Source organism: Pezoporus wallicus, unplaced genomic scaffold (assembly GCF_028554395.1).
Source record: "Pezoporus wallicus isolate ANWC-B61680 ecotype Strahan unplaced genomic scaffold, APGP_CSIRO_Pwel_v1 contig_13817, whole genome shotgun sequence".
Lineage (NCBI taxonomy): Eukaryota > Metazoa > Chordata > Aves > Psittaciformes > Psittacidae > Pezoporus > Pezoporus wallicus.
In genome coordinates, this window is record NW_026637726.1 from 367103 (window position 1) to 389198 (window position 22096).

At 46.1% G+C, this 22096-nt stretch overlaps 1 protein-coding gene across 1 annotated transcript in view; it reads right to left on the minus strand.

Moving 5' to 3' along the window:
- CD96 (CD96 molecule) overlaps positions 1 to 20208 on the minus strand; it is a 29309-nt gene extending 9101 nt beyond the window's left edge. Inside the window, exons 1-10 of the mRNA XM_057407413.1 lie at positions 19985 to 20208; positions 18070 to 18187; positions 14678 to 15103; positions 11352 to 11461; positions 9717 to 9939; positions 6955 to 7010; positions 4648 to 4738; positions 4107 to 4283; positions 2888 to 2941; positions 131 to 205 (exon numbers count right to left, since the gene is read on the minus strand). Coding sequence (XP_057263396.1) covers positions 131 to 205; positions 2888 to 2941; positions 4107 to 4283; positions 4648 to 4738; positions 6955 to 7010; positions 9717 to 9939; positions 11352 to 11461; positions 14678 to 15103; positions 18070 to 18127 — 1270 coding nt within the window. The 5' untranslated portion in view covers positions 18128 to 18187; positions 19985 to 20208. The remainder of the gene's footprint in view (positions 1 to 130; positions 206 to 2887; positions 2942 to 4106; positions 4284 to 4647; positions 4739 to 6954; positions 7011 to 9716; positions 9940 to 11351; positions 11462 to 14677; positions 15104 to 18069; positions 18188 to 19984) is intronic.
- Positions 20209 to 22096: the final 1888 nt, after the last annotated feature.

Consider the following 22096-nt stretch of genomic DNA (forward strand, 5'->3'; position numbering starts at 1 on the left):
TACCATAAAAAAGGACTTCAGTGGGCATTATATTGTTTTCTACAAAAAATGCAAGGTGGTTATTGTGTTTATGTACCTTTCTCCTGCATTCTTGAAGCAATAGAGGAAACATTTTGGCTGAATTGATTACCTTGTGTCATGGAAGCAGGAGGCAAGTTTGCTTGACTTCTGAAATCCGGAGAGGCCAAAGATGTCAACGGGTGCTCTAATGACAAACAGATCACATTTAGTCAATAGGGTATTTAAACCACGCTACTAATAAATCATAAACCAACCAGGATCAAAGAGCTTGCAGTAGATGTTGGGTAAGCGCAGACGGCAGCAGGAATCCTGCTGATGGAGTTAAGGTTAAACACTCAAAACACATCCCACAGATGCAAGGGGCACTCGGAGATGGCTGATGTTATTAATGCTGACCCTTTCACACGGGCTGTCTGTGTGCATTACTTATTGATGCTTTTATACACAGGGTTCAGTTTAGCTGCTGTGGGGTGGTTTAAGCACTTGGTGGTGGTGCTCCCCTGCCTGGCCAGGGCCTTGCCAGAAATGCTCCTGACAACACGCAGCATGAGGTCGCCTGCTCTTGTGAGTTTTCCTCTCAGCTGCTAAAGATAGATCCCTATAGTTATCCACATGCATGCTCTGCTAAAGAAATGCTATTTATCTTATATCATTAATGAATGGGAATAACGCGCTAGTATTGGGGCAAGGAAAAGCGGTGGGTTTAACTTTTCTATCACACGTACCTCTCTGTCATAATAAGACAAATTTATTCATAGTTGTATGGGGGGGTTATTCCATTTCATAAAAAGGCATAAGAATATTATGGGATATTCAGCATGCCATCTTACATGCTGTCCTGACATGACAGTGTTAGCAGGATTTGTGTCAAATCACTTCTCGGGTAACTTCATAGCTCCCAGGTTCCTGCCCAGCAGCACATAGGTACTGTCACTACCAGAGCACACTGACCTTTCCCTGCCTCTGCGTACCTGACATTTAAAGTGGTCAAGCAGAGATCCTGCATATATTGACTGAGTAATAAGGAAGACTTCTTTTTTAACCCTTGCTTGAGGTAGTCATAGCAGCTGATGGAAGAGCTGAGGTCTGTAACAAAGCAAGGCAAACACTTTTACTCAAGGCGAGAAAGGCATTTATTCTGCTTTCAAGTGGGTGATTCAAAGATTCAAGAGTGAAAATGCATCACGCTTCATTATCAAATAACCTTTCAATGTACAACTCAACCAAGTGGTCCAGTGAGAAACAGGAAGTACCTGAGCTATGTCTGAAATCCCTAGGGAAACAAAGGTTTTGGGGGGAGAAGTTTTGGAGCCTTTGGGACCTCAGTTGAAAAAGTAGAAGTGAGTTACATGGTTTTATCCCATACAAACAGATGCGCCCTATTAGCATGAATGCTGAAACAACATATGTGACTGGTGGTGGCAGCTGCATAGCTCCATCTATGAGGCACTTCAGAGACTGTAACTGTGACAGGAAATTTCAGGGACAGTTTGCACTGAAAAGTGCTCATTGAGTCCTCAAAGAAAATGAGAGGGAGCTAATCCTTGTAATTAAAGGACTGCCAATAGGCTAGCCCGGCACAGCAGAGACACTCTTCTGCCCAAGCAGCATTTATACCCTGAGTGAGAGAAGTCTCACTGTTCATTCCCCAGAAGAGGGGCACAGTACCCCCTGAGAGGGTTAGGAAGAAGGATTAAATCTCCCCAAAGGGCTCCGTGAAGGAGGGGATCCATGAAAGCTCATACAGCCCATTAGCCAAACATAGATGGAAAAGCAGCCAGAAGGTACCTCTGTCTGCTCAGGGATGTTGGGAGGGTGCTGGGCAAGGAGAGACCATTAGCAGCATAAGGAGGTAACCATCACTCTCCAGCTGCTTCCTTTCACAAGCATTTGCATCTCCTCTGACTGTTCTGAGTGCTGATCTTCAATTTCCATTTCATCTTAGCTTCACCTACACTAACAGGGGTTTTGTGGCATCTGGCTGACATAGAAAGACTCCTTACCGAAGATGCAGCACGTCTAAACACCAGGGTAGTGGGGCACCTCGAGGTATGTCCAGCTCCCATTATGTTTCTGCAGAGTGTGCAATTCGAAGCTGCAAGGGCTGCTTTGGGAGATCACCTTGCAGAGGCCAGCAAAGGACAAAGTCTCTCAGGGACCCCTGTACCAAGGATGGCTTTCTGGTACCCAGCAGGGTATCGGCCAAACCCTCAGGGCCTGCCACAAACTGGGCTCGCAGAAGCAAGCTTACACAGAAACCCACACTTCTTTCCATGCTGTTTGTCCGCAGTGTTCCTCTGACACACCTGATGTAACCCACTGCTGAACTCCAGCTGCCTCCTATGCGGAGCAATAGGAGGGGAATCTCCAAAGGGCTTCGGCTGAGGTGTGGAGGAACCGATTTCTCTCCCTGCAATAAGCTGGTAATAAGACAAACTTGCAGGGGCAGACCGCGGGTTTGCCAAATTTACACAAATTAAGAGTCATCCCATCAGTTCTTTAATTAGGACAAAATGTTGAGATCTTGGCTGTGTACTTAAGCAGAAGGTAGAACCATTAGTGGGGCTGTTATTTTTAATTACCAGTTCAGGGCTGAAAGAGCTATTTCAAATGCCAGCTGACGCATCAGAAATAACACTAAGTGCCCCTCAAGGCAGGAGTTTAATTATGCTTGAGCTTAATTATGATAGATGACATCACCGAAATACCTGTTTATTGTATTTGCCCTGGAATCCTAGTTGCAGAGAGGAGTACATTAGTACCCATCCAGGAACAAGTTTGCAAACCCATTTCTCCAACAGCCATAGGAATTCATAGACACACCTCTAACACAGCCCAGGTTATTTTGTTCTCTGATTTATCCTACCTTCTGAAGCCGCGGTGGGGAAAGCTTTGGACGAGGCTTCATTAGGCTTATTGTCTGTGAAGGACAAAAGAAAGGAAAAAAGAAAGATGAAAGCAGCCCTTTAAAGTAGCTCGGCTTTTGTCATAAAGGCTGGAAGTTTAGTTTGGGGTTTGTGTCATATTGTGATGACACACATCCTACAACATAGCTGAGAATTAAAGTAATTCTTTCTGTCGCATCGAAGTACATTAACGTCTTTATACAGAGCACGTCTATCTTAGCGTTGGCATGGCCTGCAGGGACGAATGCAGACTGTTCTAATTGACAGCTCTCCAACTCGAATATCTTTCTACTAAACTGTAAAATGGGTGAAATGAGTCATTTTGGAGGAAAATGATCATTTATCTCCTTTCCCTCCAAAGCTGTGTTTCCAGAGGAGTAAGCTCTGGCTTTTGATGCAGTCTTTGTGGAAATACATAGCAATGATCGTATCCACAAGTGAACACAGCTGAGCTGCGAGCAGTCACCACTCTATGTGATGTACCCTTGGAGGCTGCTAGGGGGTCAGCAGTTCAGTTGTGTTATCTGTGCAGCAAGGAGCATACATCGTAAGAAAGAAAAAGGTGTAACTATGCATTTGCACCTGAAGAGGAGGCATACACAAGAGGGTGCTAAAGGAAATCAGTCTGCCCTTCCCTGCATCCTCAGAAATGACATAAACCTCTGCACGGCCACGTTTTCCACACTTCCCTCTTCATTTAGCTAATTCTTATGGGACATGTTATAAGGGAGTTTCTCCATTGTCCAAAATGGCTCAACTGGTTTTGGTTCAGCTGTTTCCAGGTGTCACTGGAGATGTACAACGCAGCCCTGACCGAGGGTTTGATACTCCAGAGAGCTACACTGCACACAGGCAGATTTGCTGCCACGAGTGCTCAGTGAGAAACACAGGGTTATAATATCTCACTAGTGCCATGTGGTTAAGCGAGTATATTTTGGGGTATGGGAAGTGCAGTAAGATTCAAATAGCAAGCATCTTATGTTTGTGCAGGAGTTTCTTAGCTCATTAAAAGGCTTGAGCTACAAACCACTGTTGGCAAGTTCAAGCTCTGTGATGAACTTGCACAATGAAACTTCCAGAGTCTTGGCATTTCTCTATATTTTGAATAACAGAGAACACATACGCTTGGTGTTCTTATCATTTGACACTTCAGATGTGTCCTATCTGTGAAAAACCTACCGAAGGAAACAAATATTTCTTTTGATGAAATATTCCGTGTTCCATTCCCAAGGAAGGAAAACAGGCACGCACACAAGAACGTCTTAGATGTCTGGTGGGTCCCTTGAAACACCAGCGTTGATCTCAGCTGATAGAAACCTTCACTGTCTTGCGAGTCTTCTTGCTCAACGGAAATTCCTTGGGGAAAGAGAAAAAGAAAAGGAAAAGCTGCAAAAGCCTCTCATTGCACTCCAAACCATAGATCAGAGCTGTGCAAAATACTGGTACTGAAAAGCAAGCTCATATGGCTGCAGGTTTGTTTGCTGAGACACTGTCAAAGGCTTGGCAAGAGCAGTGCAGTTATGCCAAGCCATCATTCCAACGACTGGCAATTCCAGGGGGATGTGGCCACAGCCGTTCCCTTTGAGGAGGCCTGATACTCTTCCTTTAACCCCGATGGATACCTGCAGGTTCCCCATGGCAGGAGCGAAGGAGCACCCATTGCTTTTCCTGGGAATCTCTTCTACAGCTGCCCCATGATCCTACTGACAGGCTGTATTACCTCCAGGCTGCTCCGTCAAGCTCTCTCTGTCCACGTACCACACAAGGCTTGGCTTGGGAAATACCTTCCTCATGATGCAGGTCACGTTAGGCTATGGGGCAATAAAAGCCAGTCGTTAATCTCAGCCACTTCTCACCTGGCTGCCAGCTTCCAAACTCCCTTACAGACAGAGCTGATTTACCCCCCATCCCACTCGCTTCCTCTTTATTGTTCTACTTCTCTCCCTCATACCCCCTATATTTCTGGTTGCAGACACCACTGAATGAGAGCCAGGGACAGCCCCATCATGATGGGCCAAGTGCAGGGTGATGGGGCTTTCAACACCCTCCAGTCCCGTGCTGTGGCTGGAGAGATGTAGGGTAAGCCCAAACCCTCCTGTTCCTCTCCCATCATCTCAGTGACAAACACCCACATGGAGAAACACAGGAATCAGCAGTGGGCTGAGACACCTCCTGGTTGGCATCTAAATCCTTCCTGCATTACATAGAGACAAATCCCATGGAAAAAGACTGCTTAGCACAATGATGTGCTGAATGTAGAAATTCAGATACCTTTTTAGAGAGCATGATAAGAGGTTTCCAGAAGTCACAAGGATTTGCTTGCTTTGCATGCAGTAGTCCTGTCGGTATGGTAACTGCTCCAAAAATCTGTGTGTGAATTTCTCATCAAGAAATAGGTGGGAAGGACCTCAAAATCAAGGCTGGATGAAGGGCTGGGTACTAGCAGGGTGGGAGGTCTCATCCTCATGCTGCCTGGATGCTCCCAATTACATTTACTTAGCACATTATGGTACTAAGAGAAATTGCCTTGTGCATTCAAACAATAATTAAAAAGCAAAGAAGAAAGCATGTGCTACCCATGTAGCACAAAGCCCTCTTGCTCTCACTTTCAAAGAAAGAGGCTAACACCTTCAGTTCAAAGCAAACTTGATTCATTACAGCCAACAGAAGTCAATCATTCACTATGAAGACTGAAACTACCTGGCTGAAACTCTTTTCTAGCCATGGTGAATAACCTCTGAATGCGTAATGCATTTGCTTTCCCCTCTTATTTTCATTATTCCCTTATTTTTCAGGCACTTTGCATTAATAATATCTTTATAAATGCTGCCTATGAAGAAATACAAGTCTGACATCCACAGTAGACTTAAGCCCTGCAAGAAAGGGTGGAAAAGAGAAGGAAAGGAGTTGGTGTGTGTTTGGAGGTGAAGAACAGAGAGTTTCTATTGCCTGGTCCCACGATAGCAGCACCGCTTGCTTGCTCGACAGGACAGTGAAGACAAAAGCCTGCAACGTCCAACACTACATCTGGAAATAGGTTACCAGGGAACTTTTGCATAACCAGCTGCCTCATGGCTTGTCTGAAGCAGGTGGCTATGGCTGATAAAAGGTTCTGCCTACCCACAAGCATTTTCCAAGGAAACCTTCCAAATTAACTTGGATGCTCACAGATCAAAAGCTGTAACCCGGATGGATGCAACAGGAAGCAAAGTGCCATACCTGGTAGCCAGAGTGGCTTGCTAGTCAATCATATGGGCCACAAATACGTTTTATGCCAAGTACAGCCAGCACGGTGCAGCAGACCTTCAGTATTTGTCATTACCAAGTATGTGGTAAAACAGAGACCCAAAACCACATGTCTAACTGTTTAGCTGTAAATAGGGGCCCTCAGATCCAGTCATTCCATTGGCATCTGCTTGCTTCAGCTGTGTTGTGCTTGCTCCAGCTGTGCTCTTGCTCCAGCTGTGTTCTGCTTGCAGCACAACATGAGCATCACTCATTCATTTAAACACGAGCATCACTCCCACAGCACCTGCTCCTCCCTGTCCCAGTGGGGTTGTGTGGCAGATGGGGGCTGCCACTGCCTGGCCCCTTGGAGCAGCATCCCAGGTAGTGGGTGACTTCTTCAGAGAGGGATTTAAAGCGCTGTGGAGAGGGCAGCTCGAGGCTGCCAGGTGGTTGCTGGCAGATGGGAAGGGAAAAGAAGCATCACAGCCTCCTGCAATATCATCAGCTCCTCACAGCCTCTCGATCCTGTCCGGGAGCCTTCACATGAGTAACACAAACCCAGATTTTGCCCACATACCAGGGAAGCCCTTAGCTAGCTCCAGTTTGTCCTCACTGGAGCAGCTCACTGCTGTGGGGATGGGAATCATTCAGAAGAAAGGGCATGGATGGCTGATATTAACTCATTGACTTGCTCATCACCCTGTGAGCTTGGTCTGTTTGGAGGTCCCTGATTCAGCTTAGCTTGGCTGGCCCTGCCGGGGTGGCACAGTGGTGGTCACAAGCATTATTCTTCACTCACCTTGTCTGAAGTGCCAGCAGCACCCTCCTGCAGGCCAACAGAGATCTCAGGGTAGGCTGGAAAGCAAACAGAATTGCATTAGTTAAGTGGATGACACGGGTCACAGTAACAGCTTCTAATAAGGCTTAACAGCCTCGTTTCATGAAGAGTGGAAATTAAAGCCTACATCCACGCACACATCCAGCAAGATAAAAGCCTGCACAGCTCCGATTTGAGGCTGAGGAAGGGGTTTCCAAGCACGTACCAGTAGCTGCTGCCACAAGATCTATCACGTATGTCGCTGCCTACCTGAACTACTCTTGGGTGGCTTTGCTGGAGAAACGAGCTGAAACCATCCTGCAGCCATGGCTCTGGCTGCAGAGCCACCCTTCATAGGCCTGCTGAAGTAAAACACTTCCCACTTGTTGGTTGCTCTGGGTGTTTGCCAAAGTCACCTATGAAGGCTTTAGGCATCCCCAAAATGACTGATTCGCATAGCAATGACTATCCCCGTGCAGTTGCGGGGGCAGATGTATGGCGGTGTCAGACTACAGATGCTTCCTGCCTTGCTGGGAAGCCCAGAGCTCACCTTCACATCACAGCAGCGGGTTTCTGATGGCCACCACATGCACTACAGATGGAAAACGTCTTTCCTTTTGTTTCCACAGCATTTTGGTTCTAGGCATGGCTGACTCTCTAGATAAAAGTCATCAGGTACGGTAAGCCTCTCTAAGCTGGCATTAGCCATTGGGGTTGCTGGTTTGCAGTGCTATTAACTGACTTGTTAAGTAAGGACTGTTGAAACTGTGCTAATATACAGTAAATCTCAAAAGTTTTGGATAAAGACTTGGATAAAGGTTGGACAGAGCCTTGGGTGACATGGTTTAGTGTGAGGTGTCCCTGCCCACGGAGGGGGTTGGAACTGGATGATCTTAAGGTCCTTTCCAACCCTAACTAGTCTATGATTCTAAATTGCACTTCTGTCCCTTTCTGAGCCTTAAAACTGGACTGGAAACAAGTGCAGCCCCTTAGGAGATCCAGGCTAACCCTCACTTTAATCTTTATCATTAAGATATTTTTTTCCCCCTTTTTTACTAACCCTGAAGTTACCCTTTTCCCCCCCCTTCTGGTTTGTTTTTGTTTGGTTTCTGGTTTACTTTGGTGGTTTCTTCCTCTCAGAAAATGGATGCCTTAAGATTATATCCTGGTTTCTGCCTTGCCAAAACTGTACAGGTGGTAGTGGGGCCGGCGAAAGACAACCATACTTTTTCAGCTGCAAGAAAAGATCTGGTACACTGGATCTTCTAATCTCAGCTGAAAGTTGGCTGGGAGACTAAATAAAACCTAGTCTAGTGCCTGCTCTTCCTTTTGGTTTTTTTTGATGATGAGAACAGGCACCGCTGAATAAGAGAATACCAGGTTAGAAGGGACCTCAAGGATCATCTGGTCCAATGTTTTTAGGCAAAGCATGACCTAGACTGGGTGTCCCAGCACCCTGTCCAGCTGAATCTTAAAGTATCCTAACGCTGGGTACTCCACCGCTTCCCTGGGGAGATTATTCCAATGGCTCATTGTTCTCACTGTGACAAATTAGCCTCTTGTGTTGAGGCAGAATCTCCTGAGGAGTAACTTGTGCCCGTTACCCCTTGTCTTTTCCATGGGACTCCTTGTAAAAAGGGGTCCCCAGCTGTGTTGTAGTCACCATTTAAATACCAGAATATGGTGATAAGGTTTCCCCTGAGCCTTCTTTCCTCTAGGCTGAACAAACCCAGTTCTCTCAGCCTTTTTCTCACACACCAGGCTTTCCTGTCCTCGATCATCTTTGTGCCCTTCTCTGGACCCTCTCCAGCCTGTCCACATTGGTTTTGTATAGCCAGGACCAAAACTGAGCACAGTATTCCAGGTGTTGCCTGGCAAGCTCTGAGTAGATGCAATGCTTCTCCACATCTGTACAGGACGCTGCCCTCTGCTTGCTTTGAAGACATTTGCTGGGTAACTGTTCTGGCAGGCAGCTCTCAAGCACAGCTCTGAATGATCCAATAGATCTTTTCCACTTAACATCTCCAGCCCCTGTTAATAGTTTGACGTTCATTTGTCTTGCTGGGATATTTACCAACATTTTGGGTCTAGCAGAAATTCAATATTCAGCGCAGCAGTTTCTGCTGCTGAGCTCTTACAAAAAGGAGAAATCAATGTGTGGCAAAGTTAGACGTGAAAAGAGCATACATTTTCTCAGAAACTTGTATTTAAAAGGACTCTGTTATAGAAAAGAAATACTTTAAAGCGTTTCAGCCCAGAAGTGCCCTCTTAAAAAAAGCTTTCTTGATTGAATGTCTGTTTTCACTCAACCTACCAAGCCTCTCAACTTCACTGAGATTTGTTCATGCCTTCCTCATCCTCTACTGCCCAGCTCTCAGACATACTCAGGCCATCTCAAGCCTCTGTGAGGAAGCATCGCTTCCGCTTCTCAGGCTTGGGCTGTGTTTAGCCCTGCAGCTTTTATCAGAGGGATCCGGCACAAGGAGCTTCCCGCAGGTGACAGACCTTCCCTCTCCTCCTCCTGCCTATTGCAGCAGTTGGAGGAATGGCCTCAAATTCTTCCTAAGAATCACGGGGTTATTTATTAACATTTTAACTCAATGCAGCTGAAAAGAATGTAATGTCAATATTTATATGTAAAAAAACCTCAAACAGCGTATTTCAGAAGCTACTGCTTTCAGAACCAGACAGGAGTGTTACCTTTCCAAGTGCAAGTGAATGGGCAGCTGGTGTAAGCCTCTTACCGAATACTCTCACAGTGGTGCTGCTCTTCTGGACTCTCTCCGGATGGGACACCACATGGCAGGAAAAAACCTTGCCATCGTCTGTGATTTTGATGGGGAAAATCTTTAGAGCATTATTCAAACCCAGGTGGAATCTCTGCCCATGGAGCATGCTGCTGTTCCTGTACACTGCAGCACAGGAGGGCTCCTTGGTTACAAGTTCCTCTTTTGTGCCATTTTGCTCCTGTAAAAAGAGCAAAAATAGGTGAAGACCAGAATCTCTTCATTCCCCTATTTTTATAGATCAACCCTATTCCCACTATGAAAATCTTCCCTTGCACCCCTAGCATTGCATAGCAGTAAGGGGACATTTACAACATCTATTTCTTTCCAAATACGCTCTCTCTCAGAAGTTCAAAGTCAATAGTGGTCATCATCTTACCAATAACTATAGAGTAAATAGCCGTGCCTTGTAAGTCCTGATCTCTGTAGCCTGCAGAGAGGGCATCAGGGCCGCTTTCTCACTGCGGCAATCTAAGTTATGCTGAACATCCTACACACAGTAAATGTGACTGAAATTCCAAGAAAAACCTTGGGGTTTTAGATTTTAAATAGTGAGAACCTGATAACGATATCTAAAAGTCATCTTTTAATGCCTAAGTGGCAGCCACCCTTAGACATAGGTGCAACCTGCACATCCTGGATGTCTGTGCCTCAGTACGTATTTGCAAGCTGTACTCTGAATGACTCATGGTGACCCACATGTATCATCATGCTGACTTTTGGGTTCTTTCCCCTTCACTTAAAAGTAGTAAGGGCAAGGATGTTCCCTTCAAAGAACTGGTAGAACTTTAATCTGAAGAATGCACTGCAAAAGGCAGCTCTGGATAGAAAATGAGCCAGGACAAAAGACTGAAAAGCCTAAAGCACTTGTAAATCACCTTTAAGAAACCCCTCAACAGTTACAGCACCTCGGTGACAATAAATAGAAATGAACAGGGTCAAGCTCAAGGATACTGATGGCTGGTACTTATCTCTACGTACTGAGATTAATACTAAAACATTCCATTAAAACACACACATGCAAATATTTATCCAGAGAGTGGGATGCAGTACGGAAATATAAGGAGCTTTATAGCTCACAGCAAAGTGTTTAACATAGTATTTATGTGGTTAGCTAGAGAACCGGGTTCGCATGTGTCGGCGTGTATCTGTGATACAGAGGTTAACCAAAACATTGCAGTCACCTCCTTTTTCTCCTTTTCCTTTCTGTTTCAAAGCTGCTTGATATCTCACTACCCTACATGGTAACCCTGTGTTTTTCAGAGATACCAAAGCTTCACTACAGCAAAAATCCCTGGGAAATCCAACATAAGGAACAGTTTAGCTCTATTTGGCCCTTTCCACATACCTGTTCTACAGGCATTACTGAAAAATTAAAAGCAATTAAGATGGAGTTTTGCCTCTCTGCTTCTTGAGCAGCTATTGTTTGTGGTGTCTATGTTGCAAACCCGTGTTTGTACTTTTCCCCTTTATTATCGCAGTCCAACATGACCAGTATCTTTTGTTTGGCAGGTTCTGCAGGACGCAATAAAGTCTATTTCCATCTGCCAAACTACCCTTCTGGAATGTAAGCCTGACAGGAAGAACACTTACCACGAGCCATTTCAAAGGATAACGGGACAAACTTTCTGAGGCCGTGTCCCCAAGGCATGGAATTTCTAAAGTCTGGTTTAACCACACTTCCTTCACGGCGTGCTGCTCCTCTTTTATCATTGCAACGACAGCAAAAAAAGCCAGAGAAGGAAAATCAGAAACGTGACATGCACTGTGCTTTAGAAAACAATATTGACTGGTCTACTGTTCAAGGAACAGGCACTTTTGATTAGAAGACTACTGTAATTTTCAACCACTACCCACAGGTACATGTGTTAAGTGAAATCTCTGCATCTGATTCTAGATGCAGTTGCATGACTAATTCATGGCTTTACGTGAAACTTTGGGCATTTCACGAAAACCAGTGCTTCAATTCAGGATCAAGGTGTCTCATTTTGGAGCTGAGAGCAAGTTGAAGCTTCAATTTTTCTCCTTTTTTCTTTCCTTGGCAATAAACCTTCACATCAATTTTGCGCGCTTGTATTTCCTTTTCTCTGTAAACCTCCTTTCACAAAGCAAGGTGTTCAGCACGTCAGGCAGGTTGAGATTAACCCTGGTTTTCAGTGTAAGTGCTCCTGTTGTTATTCTCCAACCTGCCCATTATCAGGAGCAGAGAGCTTGCCACTCTTTCCTTTGTCATCGGTTCATAAAAGCATTTGGATACCTCCTACCCTACCCCATTCCCAGTCCAGAGTTCCAGACCACCTGTGGAAGGGGCAGGGTGATGCACTGATCAGAACACAGCGGTGGTCCAAGCATCAGGTCTGCATGTGTGTGTGCACTGAAACAGGAAGAGAAGCGGTGATGGCCAGGGGATGCTAGGGGTGCCTTGGTGAGCATTAATCCCTCTGACCATTAGTCTGACCATTAGTGGTCACACCATGCAGCCTGCCCTGGTGCCATCACTGTGCTGCCCAGGCCTGCCTTCCCTCTTCTTCTAGGCAGGTACCTGCAGACACCACTGGGAAACTCCTGAACTTTGCTCCCCTGGTAGCTCTACTTGTCTGGTGAGATAAAATAGATGCATACTCTAACTAATTGTTTAATCTTGAGGGGAAGGGCAATATCTAACAGGTCTGGACTGTTTGGTAGTGGGGACTTGCTGGTGACTGTAACTTCCTATATGTCTGGCAACCAAGCACAGAGTGACACTGCAAGCACACAGCCTGTGCCACAGGGACATAGAGAAAGGCAGTGCTCAGTGGAGCCCAGGAGACCCAGTGCCAGAAGCAGCTTCTCTCCGCTTTCCACTCGAGACAAGCAGTTGAGGTGCCAGCTATCACAGTGGGACAGGGCATGCACAAGCACTAAAGGGGCTGGATAGCGCAGAAAGGAAAGAGAAAGGGCAGAGAAAGCAAATCCATGGCTTCCCAAGAAGAAAACAGCACAGGAGACTTTGCTGGGACAAGTTACTGTGCGAATGTGCCATGGAGCATGAAGGAAGTATGAAGATGAGTAGCTGCACCAAGAGTTCAGCCTGCAAAGAGCCTCAGCCTGTTCTCACCGTCACGTTTCCCAGGTGCTGTTTCCCCTGTCTTTGATTCCCATCTCCATTAACAGCATGTTAGTTAAGGTCCTCCTTGTTTGTCAGTCCTACCTAGGCCTGTTGCTCTGCGGGCTTTGCAGTGCCTCCAAGTTAAATCCATCTGGATTCACTTCACTTTGATGTAGTCAGGTGCTGTACTTCATTGGTGACTAGTACTCCTCTCCACCGCACTTGTAGGCTGGATTGAGATCATTTGCCTTTTTGAAGTGATTTATTGCAGAAGATCTGGTTACCTTAAAATACAGATCTTCAAGAGGTATGTTGAGAAGTGATTTTTCTTAGTTCCCTCTAATCAAGCAGTTACTAGTAGCACAGCTTGCTACATCATGTAGTTACTGAAAAAAAGCCACAATGACGTCTGTATGAATAAGAACTGCCCACGTTTAACATGTAGACAACAATAACAACACTGAGCAGGCCAGTATCAACAGAGAGCACCAGCAAGAGAAAAGGAACAATGCCTAATTAGCGCTATTATTGTATTAAGGAAGAGACAAACTGCATGAAGAACAGAAGCTGCATGTGGTTACCAGCACTACTTGTACCAGGATAACAGCACCAAAGTGCTTTAAGCCACTGCCATGCAGGTGCCATCAGGGAGCAAGGGTTTGGGGTGAATGTCTCTGTGAACGAGGCTTGCACAGGGCCTCTTCCTGCTGCAGGATGGATGCAACCCAGCATGGGGACCTATGTCCCTCCTGCCACTAGTCTGGCCTCATACAGGCCAAAGAGGTGGTGGGAGCACTGCTACCCTCTGCTACCCCAACATCACCTGCACCCACCCTGCTCCTAACCTTTGAATGGGTGCTGTATCTACAGCCCTGGGCACAAGCAGAGTGAGCACGTTGGCCTTGCAGCTCTTAACTGAAACCATGCCAGGATTTAGTTTAATCCTTCTTGGCTTGTTAACAGAAACCTGGGTCAGGAAGAGGTTTCTGGGGGCCATCAAATTCAGTCCCCCATGTGCACAACAGCAAGCTTGCCCAGCATCCCTGCCCACCTCCATCTTCACGGCAGTTTGGACTTTTGCCCTCACTGCTGGCATTAAACAGCTGTTCCCAAATTGCTGCACTAAATGGTTGCCACCCTTGTTTAATTTGTAGTCAAATCCACTCACGTCCTGTTTAAACCCATTTGTTCCTTTGCCAGGATAATTTAAATATCCTTCCTGGAGTTCACACTCTCCCCTGAGGCTTACTTACCAAGAGCAGTCATGCTGCTTTCCAGCATCCTTTTGGCTGACAGAAGCAGCCACATCTCTGTTCCTGTGATTGTTTCAAGCAATTCCCCGCTTTGCTCCAGTTTGTTTTTCATTGTGGGACACATCCCTCCATGGAGCTAACACCTAACGTGCCCAGCAGATACCAGCTCTCGGCCTCAACCAGACTAGGCTGTTTGTCTCTCTCTGGTGCTCACGGCTGCATGCCCATAGTAGCAGAACAGCATGGTTTGGAGATCCGGCATCCTCCATCATCTCAGCATCCAGTCATCTCTGCAGCATTTTTCTCCATAATGAAAATGTAGAAACTGCCCATCTCACCATTCCCATCTAACTTTGTATTCCTCCAAATAAATAAGGTTTCCTAATCATGAGCTAGGTAACAACAGTTAGAGAGCGCCTGGTGAGTAGCAAACTGTGTAGGCAGTGCTGTTCAGTGGCACCGGTGCAAACCCCAAAGAAGTCACCATCAAAGACTAAGAAATGTTAATGATATTCCCCCACCCCTTTACCCCCATCCCCTGTTACAAAAACCCCAGCATCCCATTCATAACCACTTACCTTCTGCCTTGACAATAAGCTGGATTTTTGCAGCCTTTGTCCCATAAGGGTAAGTAGCAAAACTGCACTCATACTGCCCGCTAAGGGAAATGGTAATGTTTTTCAGATGCAGAGCCCACCGACTGCATTCGGACTTGGCATTTGGATCAGGGGAACACAAAGCCTCTGTCTCATCCCAGCTGCAGCAGCTCCTCGTGCTGAAGGACACCGAGAAGTTGTAAGAAGCCTCAGGAAAGGTGAAGTAGTGGGTGCCATAAACAGGGTGATAAACAGCTATTCTGGTAAGCTGTGTGTCATCAGTCTTGGACCACTGTGTCTGTATGATGTAGGTGGCATGTGGTTTTGGGAAGCCGCATACCAGGGTCACGTCGGTACCTGGCAAAGCCTGGACTACTTCTGTTTCTGTAATGACATCTTCAGGCTGGCCTTAAAAGCAAATGGGACAATTTTCAGTGCAAGTAATGTTTAAACAAAGCTTCTTCCTAGGCCATCTTTGATGTGATTTGGTCCCTTAGGCACAGGCAACCATGCAGACCCTGCAACTGTAGAAACAGGCTTTGCAGGGAAGAGGTTTACACATCTCCACCGGCAGAGACTTCAGAGGGAGAACAGGGAGAGCAAACACACGGTTGTCTGGAAGAGGGCAGGGAGCTCCCATCGCACTCACAGGAGAGAAATGGGAACCCTGAGTCCCTCTGTGAAAATGGAAATCTTTCATGTGATAAAAATAAAGCAGAAGCCAGGCCCAGTTATGCCCCAGCAATTTTAGCAAGAACAAATGAATTATCCCTGCTGGCTGATTCTGCCCTGCACTGTTCCTTCCGTCCATTATCATTGTCTTCACTGCTTTGACAGAGAAACCTGTCCTTCTACCTCTGTGTTATTAAACAGCTCCTGCATGACCTGAACAAGTGTCTGTTAAGGCGTCAGAGTGAGCTGTATGGTTTCTTCCTCATTTAATTTCATACAACATGTTGGCAGTCCTTAGTGTGCCATATAAAGGAGTAATGGATGGGTGAAATGAAGGGGCTTTCAACGGGAGCCTATACTACTCAGTTTTGCTGCTGCTGTAGTAACACTGATTTCTTGCTGCTTCTCCCTCCTATGAACAAGAAGCTCACAGTCCCCAAATCCCTGTATGGAGGGCACTGACAGACTCAAGGAGATGAAGAATTTATGGATGGGGTGTTGTAGTAATCAGACAAGTAATCAGTCATAGCCACAGAGCCGTTTCCAAAGGAGCATGTGAGTCCCCATTAAAAAATGTGCTTGTGCAGATGTTCTTAGGTACAGACTTGCTGCTCCCTGTATCCATTGGATTTTATCCTGTGTATCAAAACAACACTGCAAATTTGCTTTGAGAACGTGCCCCACAGTCCCACCAGCCATGCTGCTGACTCCCCATGGCAGCAAGTGCACGCTGCTCATCTTCCTTACTTGCTAAAAGTGGGTACCAATTTCTTTGCTTTGACATCTGCTTTACCCCGTGGTACAGGGCTCTGGGATACCTGAATCCAGGGACCCTCCCAGGGACCAGGCAGCCTCAATGATGCCTGCAGGTGGCCTGGTGTGCCCCATACTCGGCCAGCAGAGCCAGGAGCGAAACAGGGACCTGGTGCACCCGCAGCTCTGGTTTGACAGGAAAGAACAAGGGCACAGTCCCATATCCCTGCAGAGCTGGCTGAGATGTGGTACCTAAGCACTGAAGGGTGACATGAACTAGGTGCATGGAGAGCAAAGCTACTGGATGGCCATGCCCAACACTAATCTCATTATTTTTATTGCTGTGCATGCTCTGCTCATCTTTTAATTGACTCCCAAGAGAGGGGATAATGTAAAAGGGCAAATAAAAATAAGCCTGAGTGACAAGTGCTGTGAGAAAAATTACTGAAAACTATTTCTGTCAGTCCAAAGAGCTTATTATAGCAAGTGCTCATTGATTTCAGTGCAAGTTTTGCCTCAGGAAAAGTTGAGGAAAAAGCCATTAGCAATCTTGCAATCAGACTAACCAGCAAGGGCCACCTAGCAAATTAGCTCTCATATTCATACCAATGCTGTAACAAGTTAAAGGACCATGTGAAGAATGCCTACCAAGAGTTACTGGAATAAATTTACATGAAGATGAAAACATTACACATGTAGAAACAACATTTAATTTGTGTTGCTCGTTAGTAGCCTCGCACTATTGTTTTAACTGAAACCCATTAATGTTAAAGCATTCTTAGCTTTTTGTTAGCATCTCAATATAATGAGTCTCATTTTATGCCAACTTGATTTTTCCAAACGCAGCTGCCCATACTTGTGCTCCATTTGAAGCTTAATAGAGTAACTCCCAAACGTTTACACGTCTGATCTCCATCAAGGGCACGATGGTGTCCATTTTCACCTTTGAGGGGTTTCAGTGAGGATTTCATCCTCAGAGGAAAAACCCAGCAGTCCTATTCATCCCTAAAGAGCATTGCTTTCCTGCATGTGCATGTCTTGAGGAGTCTAATTCTTTCTTATTATGCTTTTCTTTTGCATTTGAGAACTTTCATTTCCTATGAATACACATACTAAATACTTTCTTTTAAAATCCATTTTGCCGCAGTGATGTAGAAAAATAGGAAGAGATTTTGAGATGCATCTTACCACAGCAGTCAAACACGTTAATTTGTTCCTTTCTTAATTGGGAAAAACGTGTATCCTACAACGTTCTTCTTCCTAGCTGGCAATAAGCACTGCTGCATTCAGCGTGGCCAGTCTGTTGTAAGAGTTCTGTGTGGAGGGGGTTGTGAGCATCAGGCTTTTTCCTGGTTTTCCTTAGATTGTTCTGGTTTAAACTCCCTTGGACGAGGATGCTTTTCTCCTTACTCAACTTTCCTGACAGTTTTACTCCCACTGACAAACTTGTTTCTCTTGTTTCTCAGTCTTTTTAACACTGCACAGAGGGCTGGGTGGGGAAGAGGAAGGGAAGGATCTATTTAAGGGGCCACAGCAGTACAATTTACCCTTGCCTTGAAGCGTTTCACCTCTTCCTCTCTCTGCGTACACAGGTATGCATGTGTGTGTAAGAGAGAGATTTTTTATTTGCTCTTTACAAGCAGTTTTCCTGTTTGCCCATTGGAGATGAGCACAAATTGCCCTAAATACAACTGAGCTCATCTCAGTGATAATTCTGGTGAAAAAATGGTATTTTGAATAAACTAATCTGCGTGTCAGTGCAGCCCATTTAGTCCTTACTGGCTGCACGTTATAACTGGGGTTAGTGGAAAGTTGTCAGGAAACAAAATCATTGCTAGCAGCTACAGCTTGCCCTACCGAGACATGCTGAGCCCAGCCTGCACATGCCACCCTGCCCCTTGCCACCCTCTGTCATCAGCTGAGTCAAGGGGGCCCATTGACATGCTTACCTGCAATGCTGGCCACCAAGAGCAAGCAAAGGAGGGAGAAGAGGCACCTTTTTCCCATCCTCACCCGACGATGCTTTGGTAAACACGTAGCTCTCTTGCCCTGCTCCTTGCAGCGTCTCTGAAAAGGAAGTTGAAATGGTCTGCCCCGTGCAGACAGGCAGATGTGCAGCACAGTCATGCTCATCGTTTTAGTGTGACTTCAAAGCAGATGTGAAAGCCTCAGTTTCCTGCCACAGCGATAGAATTAGCACATCTTGTGAAACCTTTATGTTGAAAACACTACCTGTACTCTAAGCCCATGTTGAAGACCTGTATTTTTTGTGCTTTGTCTTTTCAAATAAGCTCAGAGTGAGCAGTTTACTGGTTTGCAATCTCTCAAACACTTGTCTGGTGGCTAAGGTTGAACATAGGGTAGGTAGTGTACAAAAAAGGGGACTTTCTTTGCCTGCTTCATTTCCTTCACTGTGTTAGTCCAAAATAGCTCAATTATGTTATTCTTACATTCTCTATGCGCAGGTTAAAATTATGCTGGGTTTAAAAACCCCGGCGTAACAACAAAACCAATGCCCCTGCATTAAAACAGAATAAATTGAGAGTTTTCCAACTTCACCTTACTTATTCTTTCTGTTTGTTTTTTTTTCCTCCAGAGAAGGACACCATTAATTATTTTGGGCAGGATGAAGAATTACAGCACCGCACAACACCATCACTTGGTGTGGTTAACCCCTGTTCCTACCCCATTCAGCTGGTAGCTTCGGTAATGGCAGCACCCTCAGGCATGGACTGGTTCCTGCCAGTCCTGTGACCTGTCTTTATTGCAGGACAAGTGTAAATCCTTCCAAACTGTCCTTGAAGCACATCGTGTTTCATGAACTAGGCATACACCTATCAGTTATGCATCTCATTGGAGGCAAGTGCTACGTAAATTGGACCTTGTGTTGTGGCTTTTCAGAAAGCCAATTACAGCCCATCCGTCAGGGCATAGAAAGCCTATGTCCTGGATCATGGAATCGTAGAATGGTTTGGCTTGCAAAAGACCTTAAAGCTAATCCAGTTCCAACCTCCCTGCCATGGGCAGGGACACCCTCCACAAGACCAGGTTGCTCAAAGCCCCAGCCAACCTCATAGTCCCTCAAAGAGGCACCTACATCCACTACCAGTGCCCTCCCTTGAGTCCACATCTGTATGATGGGAGTCTTGACATGTTGTTTCTGAAACAACTTATAGGAGACCTCGGTGCTTTTGTTGGCCACTTTCTTCAATGATAATCCTCTCTGCACCTCAGACAAGGCCTATGGAAAACGCCAGCTGCCACCTGCAAACTTGTTTCCAACCACTTTCCATTTCCTTCCCCTCTGCCTGCTTTCACTGACCATGGAGCTCTCCATAACTCCAACATGCAAGGCACAGAGCTCAAGGTAAAGAAGCAAAACCTCGCTGGTCATGTCTTTATTTTATACACTACCACAACATCTATACCACTTCCTTAATTTGTCCATATGCAACCTCTTGTTAGTGTGTTTAAGCAGGCTAAGGTCTTCAGCTGGAACAGCTTATAGTGCTGGCCAGGCTATGGTCAGGCCTCCAGACATGTCTTTAGGGGATAAATGCTGCTGCATAGTGCTTTTCTGTTTGCATTGCTCCCCTTCCTGAGGAAATGTGCTAAGAGCAGTCATGGTACTGGATGCAGGGGTTACTGCTAAGGGAATTGTCTCCGAGGATGAAATCTCTGCTTGTCACTCAGAAGCCTGACAGAGAAAGATCTGCCTCAGAGGATCAAGAAGTCCTGAAGTTGAAGATGAACAGAATATTCAAGCCATTGTAATTGACAGTCACAGAAGGGAGTAAATGTTATTAAAGATGCATGCTCTGGTTTCCAGTTCAGAGCAGAGAACACAAAGAACCCAGGGTTTACCTGCAGATACTGGAGTCCAACAAAACTGGACTTCAGTTTAGAATTTGGGCTTTCATAAGGGAGTGCGGTTACCTTAGCTTCTCCTGCTGATCAGTTCATGTAAGCTTTGTACCACCAGAGAATGTATTTTGTGTAACATGTGGAAGAGAAAAAAGTCTCAGATGAGCCTTTTTATTGATCTGAAACATGTATCACCGTTCAACAAGACAGCCCAAGTGCCATGTGGCATATTCAATAGCCACAGAAATTCCTGAGCAGCTTGTTTGAGTTAGAAGATAGCTGTGTCTTGCCCTTAGAATTTGTTTCCCCCCTTAAAATAACATCCTAAAAATACACTGCTGCCACGTTGCATTGTGTTGGCTGAATGCAGCCACCCAGTGTAGTCGCTGTGCTTAGAGATGAAAGACAAGAGGGAAACCTCCCGGCTCAATGGGTTTTTATTCACTTCAGAAATGTGTTTTGCCCCAATTCCTACCTTAATCCCAGAATCTGAAACAGTCATTCACCCCTCTGCTGACATGAATGTGAATGAACAGCTAAGCCCTGCCTCTGAACACGACATCAAGAAACACTTTTGAGACACATCGCTTAAGTCTACTGGCAGGGATCCATCTCTTCCTAGGGAAGACACATGCCCAGGCACAGTGGACCTCATTGGCAGCTGGAGGGGGGACATATCTGTAATTGTCTTTTCCTTGACGGGGCAGCTGCAGGGATGTTTGTCTCAGAGGCGGGATGCAGGGCTTTTTCCATCATGGTACGTGTGCTGTTCCAGAGAGACCCAGAAACCATTGCAAAGCTAGGAGGTTTTAAAGGAAACGAGGCTACACCCGGACAAACAACATGTTGTCAGGGCATATGTGAAGCACAATGCTTGCTTTTGGCCTGGGCAAGCAGCTGGCCTGACTGGTCCTCCCCTTCATCCCAGGCGGTGGCAGCGCTGGCAGGTTCCGATGCGCTATGAGCATCACACATGTTGGGGCCCTCACAGTGCAGAGTGGGGCTCTGCCCAGTGCTTAAGGATGCCTCTGCTGCCTCATGAGATGTTTTTTTGAGCTCTATAAATGACTCTTTCCACGGCAATCACCCCTATTATGCATCATACTCACAAACCCCTCGACTGCGACTGCGATACAATTCTTCTGCCTCAATCACGGCGAGCTGCACCTAAGAAGCAGAGCTGCAGTCAGTCCCACAGAAGAAGAAATCCTCATCTCCAGAGACAAATTCAATTATTCACAAAGAGTGCCTGTTCAGAAATGCTAGCGTGCGAGCTCTTCCTGCCAGAGGCGAGGATGATTACCCTTGCAGGCTGCTGGCCTCTAAACACTGCTTAAAGAAAACGCTGCTCCCCAGTGAAAGAAAGATGGAGACTTTGAAGCAGGGAGTTCATGAAGGAGTGAGCTAACCTTTAGGGTTCGCTTGGTGCTTGGCACAGAAACTCCCACTTTGTCACTGCGGTTTGGTTTCGGACTTCTTTGGAAAGCATCCTAATAACACTGTAGCTGGCAGGCAACTTTGTCCATGGCACCCCATGGAGGGGTGGATGATGGGGTGGCAGGGGGTCAGCATGGCAAGGGGCAGCAGGATCCCCACTGGGCTTTTTCAGTAACCTCATGCTTCCTCTGTCGCCCCTTCCCTCCCTTAGCTCTTGTGCCTCTCTCCTGCTTGCAGCACTGCCTCTTCTATGTGAAGGAGGAGGAAGAAGAGGGTTTCTCATTCTGCTTCTTCCTTCTCCTCCCTCGTGGTTGCACACACACATCCACAGGCTGCGTTTGACATAATGCAGCCCCGTTTTCTGCCAGGGTGTTTAAGCAGCATGGCGGGGCGTACATGCTTCCCTCTCAACAGCTCTTTAACCATCCGGAAGACATTTAAAGACCTGAATGGACTTTTTATCCCTCCTCTCTCACTGACAGCTCAAAGTAAGAAAGACAACCAAGAACAGCTCACTCCCAGCTGCCTCCCTGCCCCAGCCCTGCCTGCACTGGTACTGGGGCTGCTCCATCACTTTCACACCCATGCTGCCGCTGCTCCCAGTGCCAACACTATAGCAAAATCCAAGATGACCCTTTCCACAAATGTTTGGTTTGCCGTTACATCCTACAGACA